The sequence below is a fragment of the Lithobates pipiens genome, unplaced genomic scaffold, assembly GCF_037356315.1.
Source record: "Lithobates pipiens isolate NorthernLeopardFrog02 unplaced genomic scaffold, aLitPip1_a1.2 Scaffold_25, whole genome shotgun sequence".
NCBI lineage: Eukaryota > Metazoa > Chordata > Amphibia > Anura > Ranidae > Lithobates > Lithobates pipiens.
Window position 1 is genome coordinate 227,464,796 of NW_027507787.1, and position 21,972 is coordinate 227,486,767.

A 21,972-nucleotide genomic window follows, 5' to 3' on the forward strand; every position below is an offset into this window, starting at 1 on the left:
AAGGGCCACCCCTTTAGCCCTTGTACACACGATCGGAGATTCCGTCGGAATGTGTCCGATCAGAGCGTTTTGTCGGATATTCCGACTGTGTGTGGTATGCATCGGACTGTTTCTATCGGAATATCCGACGGACCAAATTTTCCAACTTGCTGGAAATATTTTCCGACAAAATGCTCCGATCGGACATACTCCGATCATGTGTAGAGAATTCCGATCGGACAAAGTGCCACGCATGCTCAGATCAAATTCTTACATCAAAGCTATTGGCTACTAGCCTGAACGTAGTCCCATCGTAACGAAATTACGTCATCACGTTCTGAAAGATCGGATTTTCCGACAACTTTGTCCGACCGTGTGTATGCAACAATTTCGGACAAAATCTGACGGATTTGATTGTCGGAATCTCCTACCGTGTGTACAAGGGCTAAAAAACATTTAGGAAACACAATTCTGGCTTTTAAAGTCAGAATTCTAAGATTAGAAGTCACAAATGATGTATAATAATATATGTAATAATTAATATTAAAATTCTGAGTTTCAACATCAGAATTCTGAAACTAAAAGTCACATTTCTCAGTTTTAAATTTAGAAGTTTGAGATTAGAAGTCAGATCTTTGTTTCATAAATGTATTTTAGAAAGGCCCATCCTAGTAGTGGCAATGGTTACCATAGACATTTCATAATCATCTGACTTTTCTGATTTTAGAAGGATCAGCTGATAATTATGCGGTGCCTTTGGGTACCTTAAAGAGAAAGTGAACTTCCTCTACTGATTTTACCTATAGGTAAGCCAATAATAAGGTAGTGTAAGTATCTCCTAAACATGCACCATTTAGGAGCCATTTACATTACATGCAGCCAGTGACATGACTGGCACATGCGCTCTGAAGGAACGGCCACCCATCTTGTTCCTTCCGAAACCCTGTGCCGTGAACGGCGGCTCCTGCACGCATGCGTGGGAGTGACGTCATTGCAGCTCCAACCAGTCACAGACCTGGAGCCCGCGAACACGGAAGCAAGACGGGTGAGCACGGAAGTGGCTGCAGCGTTTCAAGGTAAGTTTCACATAAAGTGCTAGTATGCAATCCATACTAGCACAATATGACTTTACGTTGCAGGAAAAAAAAAAAAAACATCCAGCGGTATACAATCTATAATACAATTGTGTGTATATTGTACCTTGGCAGGGGCGGACTGACCATTGGGCCACTCGGGCACTGCCCGAGGGCCCTGTGCCACTAGGGGGCCCCATCAGGGTTGCCAGCCTCAGTAAAACCATGGAAAGTATGTAAAAATCTGTGTTTTTTTTTTACATCTGTCTCTAAAATGTCCCTTACCGACATCCTTTTGGTCTAGAAATCCTTAGATTATAGCTGCCCCACCTCTCCAGTACCTTCTCAGCCAATAGAAACATGTCTGTGTATACTGTGTGGCCCCATAATGTCTGATTGCCTGGGGGCCCCATAATCTCCTATTGCCCGGGGGCCCCATGAGTTGTCAGTCCGCCCCTGTACCTTGGAGTCCTAATACTTTCTAATACATACGGTATTTTCTCTTCACAGTTGGAGAAAAAACATGGGATCCAGAGAAGTGAGATCAACAATGACTTGGTGACATTTTATCTGAATGAGGTTTGGGTTTACTATATTTAGATTTGTTGTGTATATATGCATTAATACATTAAAGTTATAAATAAAGGCAAAAAAAAGATGTAGAAACAAACATATGAGATACAGAAGGAAGTTCAGAGGTGCCACCCACAAATAACAGCACTGAATAATATGCTAGCAACATTTCAAATGTAATGCACACAATCTATTGAAACACATACCATAGAATTGGATGCTACACAGTTTCATATGTAAACAGATAAAAATGTAAAAAGTAAAAATGTGAATGCCAAAACCTCTGTGATGGCCAACCCTTCTCTATGTGTGTGTGCTGCACATACAGTGCCTTCAAAAATGATCCATACCTCTTGAAATGTGGGATTTTATGTGATAGACTAACACAAAGTGGCACATAATTGTGAAGTGGAAGGAACATGATGAATGGTTTTCAAAATGTTTACAAATGAATATCTGAAAAGTGTGGGGTGCATTTGTATTCGGCCCCTTTTACTCCGATGCCCCTAACTAAAATATAGTGGAACCAATTGCCTTCAGAAGTCACCTAATTAGTAAATAGAGTCTACCTGTGGGTAATTTAATCTCAGTATAAATACAGCTGTTCTGTGTTTCCCTCAGAGGTTTGTTAGAGAACCTTAGTGAACAAACAGCATCATGAAGGCCAAGGAACACACCAGACAGGTCAGGGATAAAGTTGTGGAGAAGTATAAAGCAGGGTTAGGTTATAAAAAAATATCCCAAGCTTTAAACATCTCACGGAGCACTGTTCAATCCATCATCTGAAAATGGAAAGAGTATGGCACAACTGCAAACCTACCAAGACATGGCCGTCCACCTAAACTGAGAGGCCGGGCATTATTTAGAGAAGCAGCCAAGATGTCCATGGTAACTCTAGAGAAGCTGCAGAGATCCACAGCTCAGGTGGGAGAATCTGTCCACAGGACAACTATTAGTCGTCTCTCCACAAATCTGCCCTTTATGGGAGAGTGGCAAGAAGACATTGGTGAAAGAAAGTCCTAAGAAGTTCCATTTGCTATGTCCCCATATGGCTTTTTGCAAACTGCAACCTGCAAACATGTGGAAGAAGGTGCTTGGGTGAGATGAGACCAAAATTTAACTTTTTGGCCTAAAAGCAAAACGCTATGTGTGGTGGAAAACTAACACTGCACATCACCCTGAACACACCATCCCCACCGTGAAACATGGTGGTGGCAGCCTTATGTTGTGGGGATGTTTTTCTTCAGAAAGGACAGGGAAGCTGGTCAGAGTTGATGGGAAGATGAATGGAGTCAAATACAGGGCAGTCTAAAGCCTCAGGCACACGGTCTGATTGTTGGACGACTGACCGTCAGATTTTTGTCAGAACGGCGTGTGCAGGATTTTGTCTAGCATACTAACGATCCGCAAATTGTCGTCTGACAAACACAAACGTAGTGACGTACTATCAGAGTATAAAGAGGAAGTTAATTTCTCAAGCGCCACCCTTTGGGCCCCTTCCAATAATTTTGTGTTAGTAGAAGTTTGGTAAACCTTGAATCGCAATTTTCAGATCGTACAAAACAAATGCCTTTTAAAATAAATTTAACTACATGCAAAGCAGCTTCATTATTATTAAAGTGGTTGTAAACTCTCCCCCACAACTTTGTCCCATGTAAATCAGCATAAAAAACCCCAATGAACACTGCTTGTAGATATCTCCTTACTTACTTAGTATTGTTGTAATCCTTGTTGTTCTGTAGAATTAAGTCACTGAGCATGCCCAGATCTCCCCTGATTAAGGCACACTCTCTATGTCTTATCTATCTGTTATCAGGACTTCCTATGGCACAGCTCTGAACTCTGCTAATCACTCAGAGCTTCCCCCTACACACCATGTGACCTCACATACAGTCTAAATCTGGCCAATACTGCAGTCTTATCAGCTGAAGCTGATAAGTCTGACAAAGGGAAACATTAGACATCGGCACAAGTAAATACTATGAAATAAACAAGTCAACTATGAACAGGGAAGCAGGGTTGCCGTAGAAAAGTTGGTATGAGAAGGAGGCTTGGTTCACAGTACAGGAAGTGCTCAATGTAAGGGCGGAAATACACTCCACTGTGGACTCAGAAAACAATACTTAAAGTGGTTGTATACTCTTTTTTTTCACTTTTACCTACAGGAAAGCCTATAATAAGGCTACCGGTTTAGGAGATATTCCCCTCGGTATGCGCCGCTGACTGCAGCGGCGCATGCGCACAAGGGGGATTCTCGGCTGAAAATCCGGCAGTGGCCGACTGGCCGGGATGAAATCTCCTGCGTGCATGCGTGGGAGTGACGATATCGCGGCTCCAGCCACTCACAGCGCCGGAGCCGCGATACCCGGAAGAAACGCAGAGGGAGCATGTCAGCTCCCTCGGCGTGGATCGGGCCAGATGTCGGGGCCTCGTTCTAAGGTAAGTATTTCATAATGAGCTAGTATGCGGTGCATACTAGCTCATTATGCCTTTTGCTTTGCAGGTGGTAAAAAAAATAAAAATAATTAGCGGGTTTACTACCGCTTTAAGATGTTGCTGCCTAACCCCTGGAAACAAGTTTTTTAAAGTTTCTTTAAACAGTAAGTAATATGCGATTTGGGCTGGATTACAGTGGCTATAGTCTGATAATTACTTATTATAATGGACTAAATGAAAAGAAGCATCAGAGTGGGAGAGTTTACTTCCTCTTTAAAGAAGATGAGAATTTTGACATTTCACAGATTGGCGCGTCACGAATGTTAATTCTAGATTGCGAACAGTAGTTTACAAAACCAAACTCTTCCACGTTGTTCCTTGATTCCGAGCATGCGTGTTTGTATTTTCAACTTTTGTGTGATGAATTGCTCTACTGACCATTGGAAAATTTAGATGTTGAGTTCACATCAGAGAAAAATTGTTTAGCCTGCACATCCAGCTTTTGTCTGATGTAAAAGTCAAAAATCGAATGCACCATACTAACGATCCAAAAATCCGCAGACAGCTCACCCTCAGACTTTTCCCTTCTGATTTTCGCACCGTGTGTAGGAGGCCATAGAAGAAAACCTGTTAGAGTCTGCAAAAACCTGAGTCTGGGGCAGAGGTTCACCTTTCAGCAGGACAAAGACCCTAAACATGCAGCCAGGGCTATAATGAATTGTTTAGATCAAAGCATATTCATGTGTTAGAATGGCCCAGTCAAAGTCCAGACCTAAATCCAATTGAGAATCTGTGGCAACTGAAGCTATTTTACTAGATAAAGTTTCTAATTTTGAATCCTTATGGAGACCTTGGATCAAACACTATTTACCCAGTTCGTAACTAGAACAGTTTCCTGCATCCCCCTCTATAATGGTGGACCCCTTAGAAACCCAATCTTTACCCAAGTGCTTGTGTATTTTGACTGCACCAAACTGATAGTGACAAGGAAGAACTGATATTTTTGAGAACCATATCACTCTACAACAAGAACTCTTCCTCCACTGGATCAAAGATGATGCCCTCCACCTCCTATCCCACCCTTTTCCCCCACATGTCCCCCAACACCCTCCCAATCCCCCCTACACATCCTCTACCCCTCACCCACCCCTCCCCTTTGCATCCCTCTCCCCCTCTACTAGCCTTCCAGGAAAAGGCTCTTTGAAACTGTTTATAATGTTTTAAGCTAGTCACAGGCAGACAACATCATTATAATTTCTGTTCATATGTTTTGGTGGGCCTTGGCCGAGGTGGCTTGGCTTTGCATCTCCCCCTACTAAGAGGATTTGGTTATTCCATGCCCGCTTGCTGGGTCCTCAACTTCACATGATGAGATTGAGACAACTGTTGGTATTAGAGGCAGTGAGATGTTTTTACTCTCCTGCCCGACAGAGCCCCTAGAGAGCTCTAACCTTTCTTTCTTTCCTTTTTCTTGCTTCTGCTCCTCTCATGATTATTCTGACCAGCCCTTGGGATCCCCACACACTCCTCATCCTTGAGAAGGGATCTCACCACTCCAGGAGCACACATGCAGGCTGTAAACTGTCTCTTCGGCTGGGAAGCCACAGGTGCTGGCTATTACCACTAGCAACTGACAAAAAACAAGCTCTCGACTGCCGCACTCTTCAGAAGACCACTTTCTTTTATTGGAAAATCACATCACAGCTCAACAAACACAACAAACAAGGAAAAATTGCTGATGTTTCGCTATGAATAAGCACTACAGCTAGTGCGAAACGTCAGCAATTTTTCCTTGTTTGTTGTGTTTGTTGAGCTGTGATGTGATTTTCCAATAAAAGAAAGTGGTCTTCTGAAGAGTGCGGCAGTCCAGAGCTTGTTTTTTGTCTGACACTCCTCATCCTTCACAGGACCACCTCAAGGAAAGTGACAGCGTATCAGGTAAGCATGTAACCCCTCTGCTCAATGGCTAATGACACCATACCCTCTCCTCCACTGTGTGTTGCTTCCCACAATATGTAGGGGATGAACTCACCAGTGAAAAGGCGAAAAATCTTACAAGCACTACATTCCCAAAAAATAGACGTAGTACTCCTACAGGAGACACGCTTCCCAAGGCGGTATAACCCCTCTTTTTTGCATGCCAAATTCCTGATGTTCTTCCTAATGAATGCCGAGGGTAAAACTGGGGGGTTGGCCATTTCCATTTTCAAATAACTGTAAATTCACTGCGCAACTTGAACACAGGGACCCAGAGGGCAGGTTTTTACTAGTGAAGGAGACACTTGACGATCAAATTTACTCCTTTATCTCATACTTTGCACCCAATCAGGGACAAACAGAATTTTTCCAGAACTTGTTTAAAAAACTAGACCCCTTAGTGGAAGGGACGGTCATATATGGGGGAGATTCAAACATGGCCCTAGATCAGGGGCTGGATAAATCCAGACCACCTTGCCCACATCTCACCCTCCCTCCCGAAAGGAGCCTCAAATTTGGCCAAATTAATCTTCGAATATGGATTGGCGGACACATGGAGGGAAATTAACCCAACCAAACGGTACTACACTCACTTTTCATGCCCTCACCAGTCTTACGCAAGGATTGACCACATATTTATTTCCACCTCCAAACTCCCGAAAGTAGCTAAGTCGTTCATCAGGCACATGGTTTGGTCGGACCATTCTATAGTTTTAGTCATCTTAAGAAGGGGCCTTTATAGTCCAATCCTACGAAATTGGAGACTTAATGAATCCATACTTAATGACCTAATTAGAGTAGTGGAACTTGAAAAAGCGATAAAGGAATGCTTCCTTTAGAAGTTTTGCTATAAACTCTCTGGGCTGCCCACAAGGCCACTATAGGGGTAAGTTAATTCATATTTCCTCACAGATCAAAAGGGAAATAATGACTGACATACACAAACTGGAAACAGAATTTACACAACTGCGTCTCCACAAGCAAGACCCCAAAATGGTCCCCATGGCTAAACTAGATGCGGTGCTCCTCTCCCTTAACCTGGCTCTCACTGCCAAAGCTGAAAAGAATATTAGATAGAGCAGGGCCAGGTTTTATCACCAGAGAGACAGAATGGGATCTCTGCTGGCTGCTAAATTATCTCCACAGCAACGTATGCAGGCTTTATCAAAAATTAGAACATCAGGCGGAACGCACACTTTGAGCCCACAAAGGATTATGGCAACGTTCCACATATTTTACGAGCAGCTATACAGCGAGGGGAATGATCACAACAAGGCCCACATGAACTCCTTTTTAGATTCCCTCCCTATTCCGACATTGGCTGACTACCACTGGGACAAAATGGAGACCCCAATAACAGAGGAAGAAGTCATCCAGGTCATTTAGAATCCTAAACGGGGTTCAGCTCCGGGCTCAGATGGCTTCTCCACACCTTACTACAAAACATTTGCCCAGACCTTGGCACAAGTAAGGCAATAAATGTTCCACTTGTCAGTCAGTGCTGAACAAAGATTTAAAGTGACAAGCAGACAGTTTCACTAGTTGTCATTCCAATGTGGTTTCCCATGGCTAGGTTTAGTCCTCCGCCGGCTGCACCCTGGTCGGCCAAACCCCCACCCCCACCCTCCTTGTTCTCTTCTTTCCTTCCCACTATTCCTCAAGTAAGGCAAAATTTCCCCCCAATCTCATCTTTTTCTGCCCCTCATTGATTCTTTCTTAGATATCTCCTTTTTTCTTAACCATAGATTTTTATTAATTATCCACTGTGCGCAAGTGATATACAAGCCACTTCAACCTGTATTGTGCATATACAAAGTGGTACAGAAAAAGTCAAACTCACTGTAAACACAAAGATGCAATCATTCGGGCTATGTACGTGTACAACTGAATAAGACCTAATTTGTTTTCAATATCTTTTTATTAGTTTTATAAACATATTGCAAAAAACATATACAACAATGCAATACAACAATTTGCTCAACATTTATACATTATCCTAACCATCTGATATGGGACCATATTTTATATTTTTGGGAACTGATTTCCCTTACATTCCTCTTCATTCTTTCCCTAATCAGATTATTAGGATCCCCAAAAAATATATACATATATACATATTCCTCACTCCTTCCTGTAATCTTTCAAACACAAAAAAAAGGTTTCAGGACTGGTTAGAGTCAAAATAATATCATCCGCAAAAAGTCCTATTTTATGTCTCTCATGAATTCTCATGAATTGAATAGTGTCTGCGGATCTAATGTATTCTGCTAATAGCTCGATAATGAGTGGAAAAATAATTGGGGAAAGAGGGCATCCCTGTTTGACAGTGGAGAAGGGTCAGAAAGTAAGTTGGAGGTGTATACTTGAGCAGTGGCAGAAGGCAGCACAGTGGTGTAGTGGTTAGCACTTTCACTTAGTAGCAATAGGGTTGCTGGTTCAAATCCCAACCATGACACCATCTGCCTGGAGTTTGCATGTTCTCCCTGTGCCTGTGTGGGTTTCCGTCCACACTCCAAAGACATGCTGGTAAGTTAATTAGACCCTGTCTAAAAAAAAAAAAAAAATGCCCAAAATACATGTATGTGTTTGTAAGCGTGTCAGGACCCTATGGGTAAAAGGAGCACGCTATACCGCATATGGACACCGGTGGCAAAAAGAGCCCTGAGACTATTCAGTTCACATAGGTAGCCCTATGCAAGTCATTCATTCAGTGGGGTTTGAGTAAAGGGACATAATTGCAGTGTGTTAAATAATTTATATGTAAAACATTTTCACTGGTTTTATGTATATTCAGCACTGGTGTATGACCAACTAGCACTGGTTTTGTGTTATTATCCCTTTTCACTCCTTATTTGTTATTATTCTCATTTATATGCAAGATTCATTTGAGCGCTGCAATTTTTTATTCCACGTTATGCATGTCTACTAGCAATTTAGCCAGGAAACCCCACTTGTATACGATTTTGTGGTTCCACAGGACTTTAGTGATAGGGACCAGGTTGTGCCGTGTTGCTAGTGTTGCTTGCGATAAGTCAGCATAGAGTGAAATTCCTGCGAACTGACCTGGGAGCATAGGATTCGGTCTAGCGTATCTCATCAGCTGGTCTTTTACATGGTAAAAGTGAATTCTCACTATGACATCTCTAGGGGTCTGGTCAGGTAGGAAGGACGTCTTTGGAAGTCTGTCTGCCCTGTCTATTATTATGTCAGGAGGCCCCAGGGACAGGAGGGTTGTTGTCATGAGCTTTTGCAGAAATGCAGAAAGTTCGGCTGGTTTAATTGATTCAGGAATCCTTCTGAATTTAATATTATTTCTGTGGGCTCTGTCTTCAATATCCACCATTTTAAGGCGCATAGCTTTAAGTTCATCCTCAACATCAAAGTGAACATCAACCAATTCATTATGTGCCAGAGTAATCTTTCTTTTCTGTTTAACAGGGCTATCGAAGGGGGAGGATGGCTGTGGATTGCCATCACTGGGTAACTCACCCGCAGATGGCAGTGGATTGTTGGCTTCTTTAGCTGCATTGGAGGATGCAGGGGACAGAAACAGTGACTCCATTTTCAGCAAATGTTATTAAAAGTTATTTTGTCATCTTGTTATTAAAACATATTGTTATTTTGTTATTAGAAGTTATTTAGTTTGGATATATTCAGCCCTGATTTGTGTCTTTTTGTCTCCTTAGATAAGTCATGATCCTGTACATATCGACATCCAGATTGAACAGGACATCGAGGTTACAGACCTGAAGCCTGGTACTGTGAGAGTGTATGATTATTATGAGCCAGGTGAGATAAGATATTAGCATTAGACTCCATTATTAACTGAAATATTTACAGTTTTAGATTTTCATACAAACAGTTGTACAAAAAAGTCTAGTCATCACACTCAATAATGCCTACAAAGCAGGCATGTACTGGCCATTGGGACTACAGGAAGTTTCCTGGGGGGCCGATGGCTCAGTGGGCCAGTTTCAGTGACAAAGTAATGGCTGTACGGCTCGCCCTCAACTTCACGCAGTGATGTGAGAAAGATGAGAAAAATACAGAGGAGAATAAGTGAAATAATAAGAGGTTAGTGAGGACTCCTTATGTTATGCTACTTATGTTTTTTTGCACAATTACGTATAGTTTTATATACTGTTTTTGTGCTTGTTTGCAAAATTAAAGTGGGCTGGTCTGGATGAACTCCAGGGCCAAATTTTTGTCCCAGTCCAGCCCTGCTACAAAGACTTCAAAATTGTATGTGATTTTAACATTCAGCTTTGGAATGAACATCATTTCCCAATAGAAAACCACATATAGTTCATTGTTATGCCGTGTACACATGACCGGACTTTTCGACATCAAAGGTCCGACGGAACGATTCCAGCGGACCATTCGATCGTGTGTGGGCTGCAGCGGACTTTTGATTTGCAAAAATCCAACAGACTTTAGAAATGGAACATGCTTCAAATTTTTCCGCTGAAACTCCGTCAGACCCAGTTCCTACCGAGAAATCTGCTCGTGTGTGTGCTAGTCCGATGGACAAAAACCGACGCTAGGGCAGCTATTGGCTACTGGCTATGAACTTCCTTATTCTAGTCCAGTCGTACGTCATCACGTTCAAAGCCGTCGGACTTTGGTGTGATTGTGTGTGGCCAAGTCCGTTCATTCGGAAAGTCCGTCAGAACTCTGTCAGAACTCCGCCGAAAGTCAGTTGGACCCAGTCCCTCGAAAAGTCCGGTCGCGTATACGTGGCATAAGAAATGTGTTAATTTAAGGCAAAATCCCCATCTTGCTACTTCAAATTTTACTTGTCACTGGGACCAAAAACAAACATTGTTTTCACCTCATTAATGATTAGAAAATTGAACTAATGTTCTAAAAACAAAGCTTTTGTAATGAAATTCCACTAGTGTAGGACCAGCTAAAGCATGTCGGTCTGGAGACTTCAAACTGAAAATACAGTAAATGTTAGTGTGAGGTAAAAGTATAGGGATGAGACCCCAAAATTCAAAAGCAGAGGTGCCCATAGCTTAGAAAGAAACTGCCAAGTGTGTTGCACACACCAGGTAGGTATTTATTGGTCATAAAACAGGTAAAACACACCATCAAGGTGATTTTTGCTTTACACCTTTTCCTGATGAAGTAAAGAGCCAAACAGTGTAAAATTAAATAATATAATTACATTCAGTTCCACAATTGAATAAATGAAAAAAGTAGGTTATGAGGTAAGGAATATAGTCAAAAAAGTCATAGTAGATGTTTTCTGTTTACAGATAGGTATAGGTTACATAGTAGGTGAGGTTTAAAAAAGACACAAGTCCATCAAATCCAGCCTATGTGTGTGATTATATGTCAGTATTACATTGTATTACCCTGTATGTTGTGGTCATTCAGGTGCTTCTCTAATAGTTTTTTTGAAATGAGCAATGCCCCCCGCTGAGACCACTGCCTGTGGAAGGGAATTCCACATCCTTGCCGCTCTTACAGTAAAGAACTCTCTATATAGTTTAAACCACTTTTTTTCTAATTTTAATGAGTGGCCACGTGTCTTATTAAATTCCCTTATGCGGAAAAGTTTTATCCCTATTGTGGGGCCACCAGTATGATATTTGTAAATTGAAATCATATCCCTTCTTAAGTGTCTTCTCCAGAGAGAATAAATTCAGTGCTCGCAACCTTTCCTCATAACTAATATGCTCCAGTCCCGTTATTTGTTTAGTTGCCATTGTTTGTAGTCGCTCCATTTCCACTACATCCTTCCTGAGGACTGGTGCCCAGAACTGAACAGCATACTCCATGTTGATGGGGACAAGGAAATCATCCCCACAACCTTACCCGGTGGTTATGGGGGTCTGCGGGCGGGGGGCTCATTGGAATCTGGAAGCCCCCTTTAACAAGAGGGCCCCCAGATCCCCGCCCCCTGCTATGTGAATAGGTATGGGGCACATTGTACCCCTACCCATTCACCAAAAAAAGTGTCAAAGTAAAAACGTCAGGAGACAGTTTTTGAGAATTCCTTCATTTAAAAAAAAAAGTGTCCCGCACTGTCCAGCCATCTTGAATCAGAGCACAGACGGACCTGAAAAATAGAAAAATAGACTGCTGTCTCTTAGCTGTGACTGCTGTTATATAGGCAAGAGCCGGGCCACTCGATGATGTAAACGGGTGAGCCAGCCCCCTCTGAAATCACTTGAAACTTTTTATTTTACATCAGCATTTCCCTGTTCTTCGACTCCGCGGGACCCGTGGTCACACTCACGGAGCTCGCGGCGCACGCGCGCACACACAATGTTGCTTCTTAATGGGGACATACCTGTAGGTCCGTATGCCTATCCGTGCCATTGTGTGTGCTGGTCGGCAAGTGGTTAAATATACTGCCACTAACTAACTAACCTCCCTGCCTAATCTAGCTCAATCTATCTCCATCCACAGTCACACTGTTCATGGCTGCTATGTAAGCAGCCTTATATAGTGTGGGGCATGGACTTAGTCCCCCAGAGCCATGATTGGCCAAAGGCACCCTGCCTTTGGCCAATTATGGCTCTCGCAGCTGAGTGCGCTGTGATTTGCCAAAACATGCAGGTCAGGTGCATGCTTTGGCCAATCATCAGACATCAATGCACTGCGATCTTGCAGTGCATTATGGGGTGTTCCGCGAACGCCCCATAATATTCGCTGTTAGGTGAACAGGATTTAGTCTTTACATGTGGAAAGGAGCTGTGAAAATGTGGAATAGGCTCCCTCAGAAACTAGCAGAGAGTTTTAACTACTTTCAACCTGGACCATTTTGCTGGCCAAAGACCAGACCATTTTTTGCGACTCGGCACTGCATCGCTTTAACTGACAATTGTGCAGTCGTGCGACGTGGCTCCCGAACAAAATTGATGTACTTTTGATGTTACAATAGGATTGCATTAAATTAAATATAGGCAGTGGAGCTAAGTTGATACGCCCCGTAGGGTCATACGGTCTCTCTGGGGGCTTAAATTGTTGGACTACAAGTTCTCTCTTGGGGCTCAATCTGTGGCAACCTCTATCACAAGATACAATGTGCTGCAACCTACCCTTGATGACTTGATTGTATTGAGTGTATCAACTTAGCTCCACTGCCTATATTTAATTTAATTTGATGCAATCCTATGGCCTTTATCTGTTACATCTGGGCAATCCTATATCAATAAGTTCTTTTGAGCCGTCTAATCAATCCCCCATGTCCACCATAGGGGGAATATATATAGGGGTCCTTTTGTCTGCAATCCATCCTTTCGAATCCGGGATGTCCTCCTGAAGAAGCGGTTTGTCCTGCAAAACTAGTAGAGGAGACCCCTGTGCGCCATTAGTTCGAACTCCCTTTTGTGGAGAATTCGTCAAGGACGCTCTAAGCCCCGACTGTGTGTGATATGCATCGGACTGTTTCCGCCGGACCAACTTTTCCAACTTGCCGGAAATATTTTCCGACAAAATGCTCCGATGGGACATACTTCGATCATGTGTAGAGAATTCCGATCGGACAAATTGCCACACATGCTCAGATCAAATTCCTACACCAAAGCTATTGGCTACTAGCCTGAACATAGTCCCGTCGTAACGAAATAACGTCGGATTTTCCGACAACTTTGTCCGACCGTGTGTATACATCAGTTTCTGACAAAATCCGTCAGACAAAATCCGACGGACAAAATCTGACGGATTTGGTTGTCGGAATCTCCAACCGTGTGTACAAGGGCTTATTGTGATGTGTATTTATTTGTATTATAAATAGGTGATGTTTGTCATTTTCTTTTTTTTTCTATATGTTTATTAAACAAGATGAAATTTTAAATGTTATTTTTTTGCTTTCCTTACCATCTAAGTACCGATATAGTCCAATTTTCACCATTTTTGGTTTGGGACTGCTTAGAGGGCTAGCATGAGCGACTATCCCTAGCACTCCCTATACCAACCTTTTCTTCAATATTATGATTTGTGGATGATGGTACTCATTTGTTATTTATGTTAATCAGAGGCGATACTCTTAATCTGTGAATTGTTAGAAGCTTGCTGGTTTTCTGGCAGGATCAATTGCCATTTTTGTTGTCAACGACACATAAAAAAGGCTTTAAATGGTTTAGTTCACAAACCAAGAGGAAACAATTGAGAGAAGTTCATTGTTAGATAAACTTTGCATTAGCTAATAAAAGACATGACGTAAAGGCCAAACATTCTGTTTCATTTGATGGCTTACATAGTACAACACTCAGCTGCTACATTTACTGTTTCAGTTATTATACATTTGAATGAAAACACTTACTCACTGTGTCCTACCTGTTGCTGTTTTTTAGCTGATGAAGCCTTTGCAGAATACAACTCTCCCTGCAGCTCTGGTAAGTGCATTTATTCTGTTTCCAGTTTTTCATATTCCGACCAGCACAGAGCCTCATGTACTTGGATTACTACAGAAGAGTCATTCAGCTTCCAAGAGTAAGGCCTCATGTACACAGGGCATGGGAAAAAACGAGCTGCAAAGCCACTACCAATGGCAGGAAAAAGCGACTGTAAAAACAGGCTTTTAGTAGCTTTTTGCATTGGTGTTAATGAGCGTTTAGCCATGTTAGCTTTTAGCCACGTCTCTCTGCCCCTATTCAAAACCAATGAGAGCCATCTTAACTGATCCGACTTTCAGTCTATTGATTTGAATAGAAGTCGCATCAAAGTTTGATCATCATGATCCGACTTGTGGTGCAACTTGTGATCTGAGGATTTTAAAGGGGAACCCCACCCCCCACTACATGGCCCCCCCTCCCCCAAGATCCATACCAAGCCCATTGAGTCTGGTATTGATCTGGAAAGGGAACCTTATGCCAAAATGTAAAAAAAATGATGTGGGCCCCCCACCCCCAAGACCATACCAGACCAAGGGTCTGGTATGAATTTTGAGGGGAATCCCCATGCCAAAAAAATCAAAATGGTGTGGCCCTCCCCCCCCAAAATCCAATCCATTATGTGAGTATGCAGCCCAGCAGGTCAGGAAAGGGAGGAGGATGAGCTAGCACCCCTCCCTCCTGGACCATACCAGGCCACACACCCTCAACATGGGGGGGTGGCTGCTTTGGGGCAGATGGGGCTCTGTGCCCCCCCCCCACCCCAAAGCACCTTCTCCCCATATTGATGGGGGAAAAAGGCCTCTTCCTCACAACCCTGGATGGTGGTCTTGGGGCAAGGGGCTTATCAGAATCTGGAAAGTCTCCTTTAAGAAGATAGAATTTTGTCCTACTCATGCTCACCTACTCCTACTCAGAACAGTTCTGTTTATGCAAATATTTAAAGGTATTGTAAAGCTACTTATTTGCACCTTGTGCTTTACACTTGCATAAGATGTGCATTGATCATGTCGTTTCAATGGGGTTAATTTACTAAAACTGCAAAATAGTACAAAATCTGCTGCAGCTCTGCATGGTAGCCAATCATCTTCCAACTTCAGTTTGTTAAATTAAAGTTTGAGGAAAAAAACCTGGAAGCTGATTAGTTCCTATGCAGAGCTGACCAGATTTTGCACTCTACAGTTTTAGCAAATCAACTCAATTGTGTCATTTGTTGTCCTGTACACACAGCCTGGGGTAGGGTAAGTCTTCACATTCCTGGGGTATTCAATATGGCACTGCACAGGCTAATGCATGACCACTGTTAGTAGTGTGTAACTGACAATTACTGTGAAGAAACGACATATCCCAAAATCCATTGTTCTCTCTGCCTAGTGCTCTGCAATTGAGAGCTAAATAGTAATTAGAGCTGACACAGACACAAATAGGCAGAGCATTCACAAACACCAAGAGCTCACAATGCAACTGGAAGATTTATTTTTATTACATTGGCACTCCCATATTTGTGATGCAACAGAGCAAATAATAAGGCATGCATTGGATATTGTGTGACCTGGAACAGGAAGTTGTCTTGTCCTTTTGGGAATAGGGACAGGCTAGCTGTAGAAATATATGGACATAGGGGAATCGATCAGCCAGGACACCACAAACTACAACCACAACATGTGAGCCCATCGTTACAAAGTAACAACCCAGGGGATTTAACTACACTAATGCATAATTAAAGCAACAAAAATGTTTGAATACGTATAATGCCTTCAAAGCATTTCAGATTAGTCCCCATTGGCCTAGCCATAGAAATGTCTCCAGGACTGCTGGGACATACTACCAATTCGTTTTCAACTACTGCAATAAAAAAGTGGTACATGCAGAACCCCTTCAACACTTTTTTTTATCTCCAATCATAATACACCCCCCCCCCCCCCCCCCACTGTTGATCATTCTTATGGAGATACTGATCTGTACAACTCAAGTATGTCTGCTGATTGTTTCTCCTCCTTGTGTCTGGAGACATTAACCACTTAAAGACCAGTCACCGCAGTTGTACTGCAGCAGGTTGGCCGCTTTAAGACCACTAGGGGGCAAGGCCGTGGCGTGACAATGAAGTCGATGCACATGGCCGGCGGCTGCGATGTCCACCGACTACCCGTTATCGCTCTTGAGAGAGACAGAATCTGTCAATGTAAACAGACAGATCCCCGTTCTGTCAGGGAAGAATAGACAGATCATCTGTTACTAGTGATTAAGAACAGTGATCTCTCCCCTTTTCCAGTCACTACACTGCCCCCACAAGTAGAAACGTTTCCCTAGGGAACACTTAACCCCTTGATCGCCCCCTGGTGTTAACCCCTTCCCTGCCTGTGGCATTTATACAGTAATCAGTGGCTCTGGCGCTGTAAAAATGTCAATGGTCCCAAAAAAGTGTCAAAAGTGTCTGACCTGTCCGCCACAATGTCAGTCTGCGCTAAAAATCGCAGTAAAAAAATTATAATAAAAATGCCATAAATCTATCCCCTATTTTGTAGATGCTATAACTTTTGAGCAAACCAATCAATATATACTTATTGCTTATTTATTTATTTATTTTTACCAAAAATATGTAGAAGAATACATTTCGGCCTAAACTGATGAAGATTTTTTTTTATATATTAGAGTAAAAAGTTAAAAATATTGGGGTTTTTTCCAAGTTGTCGCTCTTTTTTTGTTTATAGCACAAAAAAATAAAAAATTTAAAGAAAGATCTATTTATGGGGGAAAAAAGGACGTCAATTTTGTTTGGGTACAGCTTTGCATGACCGTGCAATTGTCAGTTAAGTGCCGTATCGCAAAAGATGGCCTGATTATTAATGCCGCGTACACACGAGCGGATTGTATGGCGTACTTAGTCCGTCATACAATCCGAAATTCTTAGTACGCCGGACTGCACGCTGAAAAAGTCCGCTGAAGCCCACACACGAGCGGACTGTCCGCTGAAATGTGTTTCGACTGACTAAGTACGCCATACAGTCCCCCCGTGTGTACGCTGCATTAGGGGGAAAATCCTTCCAGTCCTTAAGTGGTTAATGTATAATCATAAAAGTGCACAAATTAAAGCAGAACAAAAGGAACCGATGGACGATATTCTTGCACATTATGACAGGATTGCCTTATAGTTTAGCCTCCCGCAAACAATTGAAGGTCCATCCTTCTCTTCATGACTTCATCCTCCATCTCTGCCCTCTCCTCTATTATTTCTTCCGGCTCAGGGTCCTCTTTCTCTGCCATTGGCTGGTCACTGATGATGTAACTTCTGGGTTAGCATACTAGTGTTACTTCATCCCAGATCCCTTCTCACCATCTTACAGATAGTAGGAGTGGCCCAAGACTGTACACCGCACTGCGCATGTGACACAAGCAACTGTGTACACAAAAAAGTAATAATTCTAGCAGATGGGTAAAGGATTTCTTTTGGCAGAAGAGTTTTACAAAGTCAGGAAATCATCAGTCACTAATAAACACTATGATTGATTAATACTTTTTTGGTGTTTTCATGGTTTTTGGCACAATTATATACAATGTTATAGATGCCCCGTTTCCTTTTTTGGCCTCTATGTGCTGGTGATGCTGTGATGTGGATGGGGACAGGGCCTTTTTGAGGCATTATAACTATATAGTGTATGGCTGACTTATAATAACTATTAATAAGTGCATGTTTGGCAATGTTTTAAGGCATAACCACCTTCCTCTCCTACATTATTTTTCTTTCCAGATACTAAAGGAAATGTAAGATAAAGCAGGAAAACCAAATTGAACTGAAAATGCTCCAGAAGGCGACAAGCCTGAAGTAATGCAGTATACATTATGATGAGGTTGCGTCCTGCAAAAATAAACTCATGATACCAAGTGTCACATTATTTCTGTTGCATTATTTCATAATTATTACAGCCAAGTTAATAGTTAATTTTCTACCATGCCTGTCCAGTGTTTTCTCAGACATGGTCTACTGCCTGATGGAGAACGTGTCATTGACATGGTGACCTCAGCACAGTTCTCCACATCAAAGTTCTTTGAGTGGTGGGCACCTTACTGATGTCCCCTAGAGGGCAGGCCAAAAACACCCTGCACTCCCTGGGATATGGACCAGCAATGGATCATATAGACCAGGGGTAGGCAACCTCGGCCCTCCAGCTGTTTTGAAACTACAAGTCCCATGAGACATTGCAAGACATCACAGGCATGACTCCTAAAGGCCGAGGCATGATGGGATTTGTAGTTTCACCACAATTGGAGGGCCGAGGTTGCCTATCCCTGATATAGACACAGTTTTATTTTTTAAAAATAACAAATACTGATAAGAATATTTGTATCAAGATGATTTATTTTACATGTACAGTGCATGCAAATATATTAGAAAAGTTTATACATCCTCTTTGTATGCTACAGCAATTTTTTTTTCATATTCTTCACATTTTCACATATTTTAGGCTGGAAGATTACTTAAATAGGAAGTAAACCCTGATGAGTTTACTTCCTCTTTCATTCCCTGCAAAGGCAAAGCATAATGGACTACTATGCATTGCATAGTAGTCCATTATATGTCACTTACCTGACACAGGAGCCAGCGAAGTCACCGCTGTCCTCTGTAGTTCCGAGCGTCCATCTTCTTGGTGGGTCTCCATGGGTCTCGCTGCTCCGGTGCTGTGATTCGCCGGAGCAGCGATGACGTCACTCCCGCGCATTGGCACGGGAGCCGAGACGTGCGGCATTGCGCGGCATCTTCGTCATTGACGATGCCACGCTCAGTGCGCCTGCACGCCGCTGTCTACGGTGCAAGTGCCGTAGATAGCGGTGCCCGTCTTTGGGCAAATATCTCCTAAACCGTATAGGTTTGGGAGATATTTCTTGGACCTACAGGTAAGCCTTAATCTAGGCTTACCTGTAGGTCAAAGTGGTTTGTAAGGGTTTACAACCACTTTAAAACCACCAAAACATTATAAATTCTCTGAAAGCAGAGACCTTAAAAAATGCTGGCAGTTGTTTTATTAATGTCACAAGATAAATGTGCTACTCTTTATCAAATCTTTATTTTCAGTAAAAAAAAAATACACTCAAAATATATATATATTTTAAGAATGTAGAAGAGACTGGGTGTCTTTACAGTCTCCTGAATCACTTTTACTAAAAGACTGGCAGCTGGGAGTTATAGCAGCGGGGTGTATGTCTACATGGTGCTTGTTTACATATCATCAACACTGCTGGCAAATGGCAATATAATAAACTTAATGGCAGGGAAAGGATTAAGCTAAGTGTGCAGTATTTTGTAAAACTACACACGATACAGGCCTACAACACCCTTTTCATCTGTTTATTTAATACACTGGCGTGCTCAGTGACTCACAACTATATAAACCAAAAACAACAAATGTCCATCCACCACTGCTAAATGGACTACCACGGGGGATCCAATATTAACACCAGATTTTTTTTAAATCAAAATATAATTGATTCACAGCCATTAAACCATAACGGCTCTTTATTTCATACACAAGTAAAGATAAGCATACCAAGGTACTTGTCAGGTCACCAGGTGTCCAGGTGACAGATGCACACCGTTGGAGTCAGGAGTGTGCCACTATGGTAGTGGACCCTGTGGCTGACTGCTGCAGATGGAACTCTGGGTGGTTCAGGAAGGCAGGTCCACTGGAGCACCAACACGGATCCCACTGGGAGCTAGAACATAAGATTCCCCAGGGAGCTCAGTCTAAGAGCCAGCAGGTGTTCACCAGAGCCTCTAGTGGTGAGAATAGACTGCGCTGCAATTGGATCCAGGTCACGGCCCCCAGGGTCTCCCAGCTCACACTCCTGTAGGCTACAGGAGGCTAGAGAGGAAGCAGCAGCCCAGGACAACAAGGGATAGTCAGGAGATAAGCCAAAGGTCAGGGCAACTAGCAGACAAGGATAGACAGGGAACATGCCAGGTTGGGGTAACAAGCAGGCAGGGATAGTCAAAGAACAAGCCAAGATCAGGAACAGAGACAGACATAGTGCACACGGCAAGCAGGAGACAGGAAACCAAACACACAATATTGCTTGGCAAGGCAGGCTTGGAGAACATGGAGATAAATAGTGGTTCCTGTTAAGGCTAGGGTGGAGCCACACTGAGGGAAGATTACTTAACCATGCAGGTGTGAGAGTGCAGTCCCTAAAGGTGATACACAGACCAGGTAAGAGACAGAAAGGACATGAAAGTATTACTGCAGAGTCATGACAGTACTAATCAACCCCTTTAAAACATAATACCATGCCTTATGTGGGACCCTGCAATGATATATACAATCTAAACATTAAAAAAAATATCATCATATAACAATAAGGAAGAAAACCTGATCTCAGCAGGACCAAAGTTCACTTTAACCACTTGCTTACTGGGCACTTAAACCCCCCCTCAGTCCCAGACCAATTTTCAGCTTTCAGTGCTCTCACATTTTGAATGACAATTACTCAGTCATGCAACAGTGTAACTGAATGATTTTTTTGTCCTTTTCTTCATACCAATAGAGCTTGCTTTTGGTGGTATTTGATCACCTCTCGGTTTTTTATTTTCTGCGCTATAAATGAAAAAAGACCGAAAATTTTGAAAAAAAATGAATTTTTCTTCGTTTCTGTGACAAAATTTAGCAAATTAGCAATTTTTCTTCATAAATTTTGGCCAAATTTATACTACTACACATCTTTGGTAAAAATAACCCAAATTTTTGCATATTATATGATCTGTGTGAAATTTATAGAGTCTACAAGCTATGGTGCAAATCATAAAGATTTGCAAAAAAAGATCACATCTGATGTACTAAGGCCTATCTCCATTCTTGAGACCCTAACAAGCCAGGAAAGTACAAATGCCCCCCAAATGACCCCTTTTTGGAAAGTAGACATTCCAATGTATTTAGTAAGAGGCATGGTGAGTTATTTTAAGTTGTCATTTTTTCCCACAATTCTTTGCAAAATTACGATTTTTTTATTTTATTTTTTCACAAAATTTTCATTGTAATAGCTTATTTCTCCCACACGGAATGTGCATACCACAAATAACACCATAAAATACATTCTCCTATTTCTCCTGAGTATAACAATACCACATGTGTGAGACTTTTACACAGCCTGACCACATACAGAGGCCTAATTTTGAAGTAGCACCTTCAGGCATTCTAGGAGCATAAATTACACATTTCATTTCTCAACCACCTATTACAGTTTTGAAGGCCCTGGAACACCAGGGCAATGGAAACGTCCAGAAAATGACCCCATTTTGGAAAGCTAACACCCCAACGTATAATCTATGAGGCATAATGAGTCTTTTCAATGGTTCATTTTTTTCCAGAAGTTTTCGGAAAATGTGGAAAAAAATGAAAACGCATTTTTTTTTACACAAAGTTGTCCGTTTATAAGATATTTCCAACACATAGCATTTACATAGCAAAAATAGCACCCCAAAATACATTCTCCTACTCCTCCTGAGTATAACGATACCACATGTGTGAGACTTTTACACAGCCTGACCACATACAGAGGCCTAATTTTGAAGTAGCACATTCAGGCATTCTAGGAGC

General features: G+C 42.2%; 1 protein-coding gene across 1 annotated transcript in view; it reads left to right on the plus strand.

The window, feature by feature from the left end:
• Positions 1-18,279, plus strand: part of LOC143930931 (alpha-2-macroglobulin-like protein 1) — a 281,168-nt gene extending 262,889 nt beyond the window's left edge. The window contains exons 33-36 of the mRNA XM_077455621.1: positions 1,563-1,631; positions 9,725-9,827; positions 14,348-14,389; positions 18,135-18,279. Of these exons, the coding sequence (XP_077311747.1) occupies positions 1,563-1,631; positions 9,725-9,827; positions 14,348-14,389; positions 18,135-18,157 (237 nt within the window). The 3' untranslated portion in view covers positions 18,158-18,279. The remainder of the gene's footprint in view (positions 1-1,562; positions 1,632-9,724; positions 9,828-14,347; positions 14,390-18,134) is intronic.
• The last annotated feature ends 3,693 nt before the right edge of the window (positions 18,280-21,972 follow it).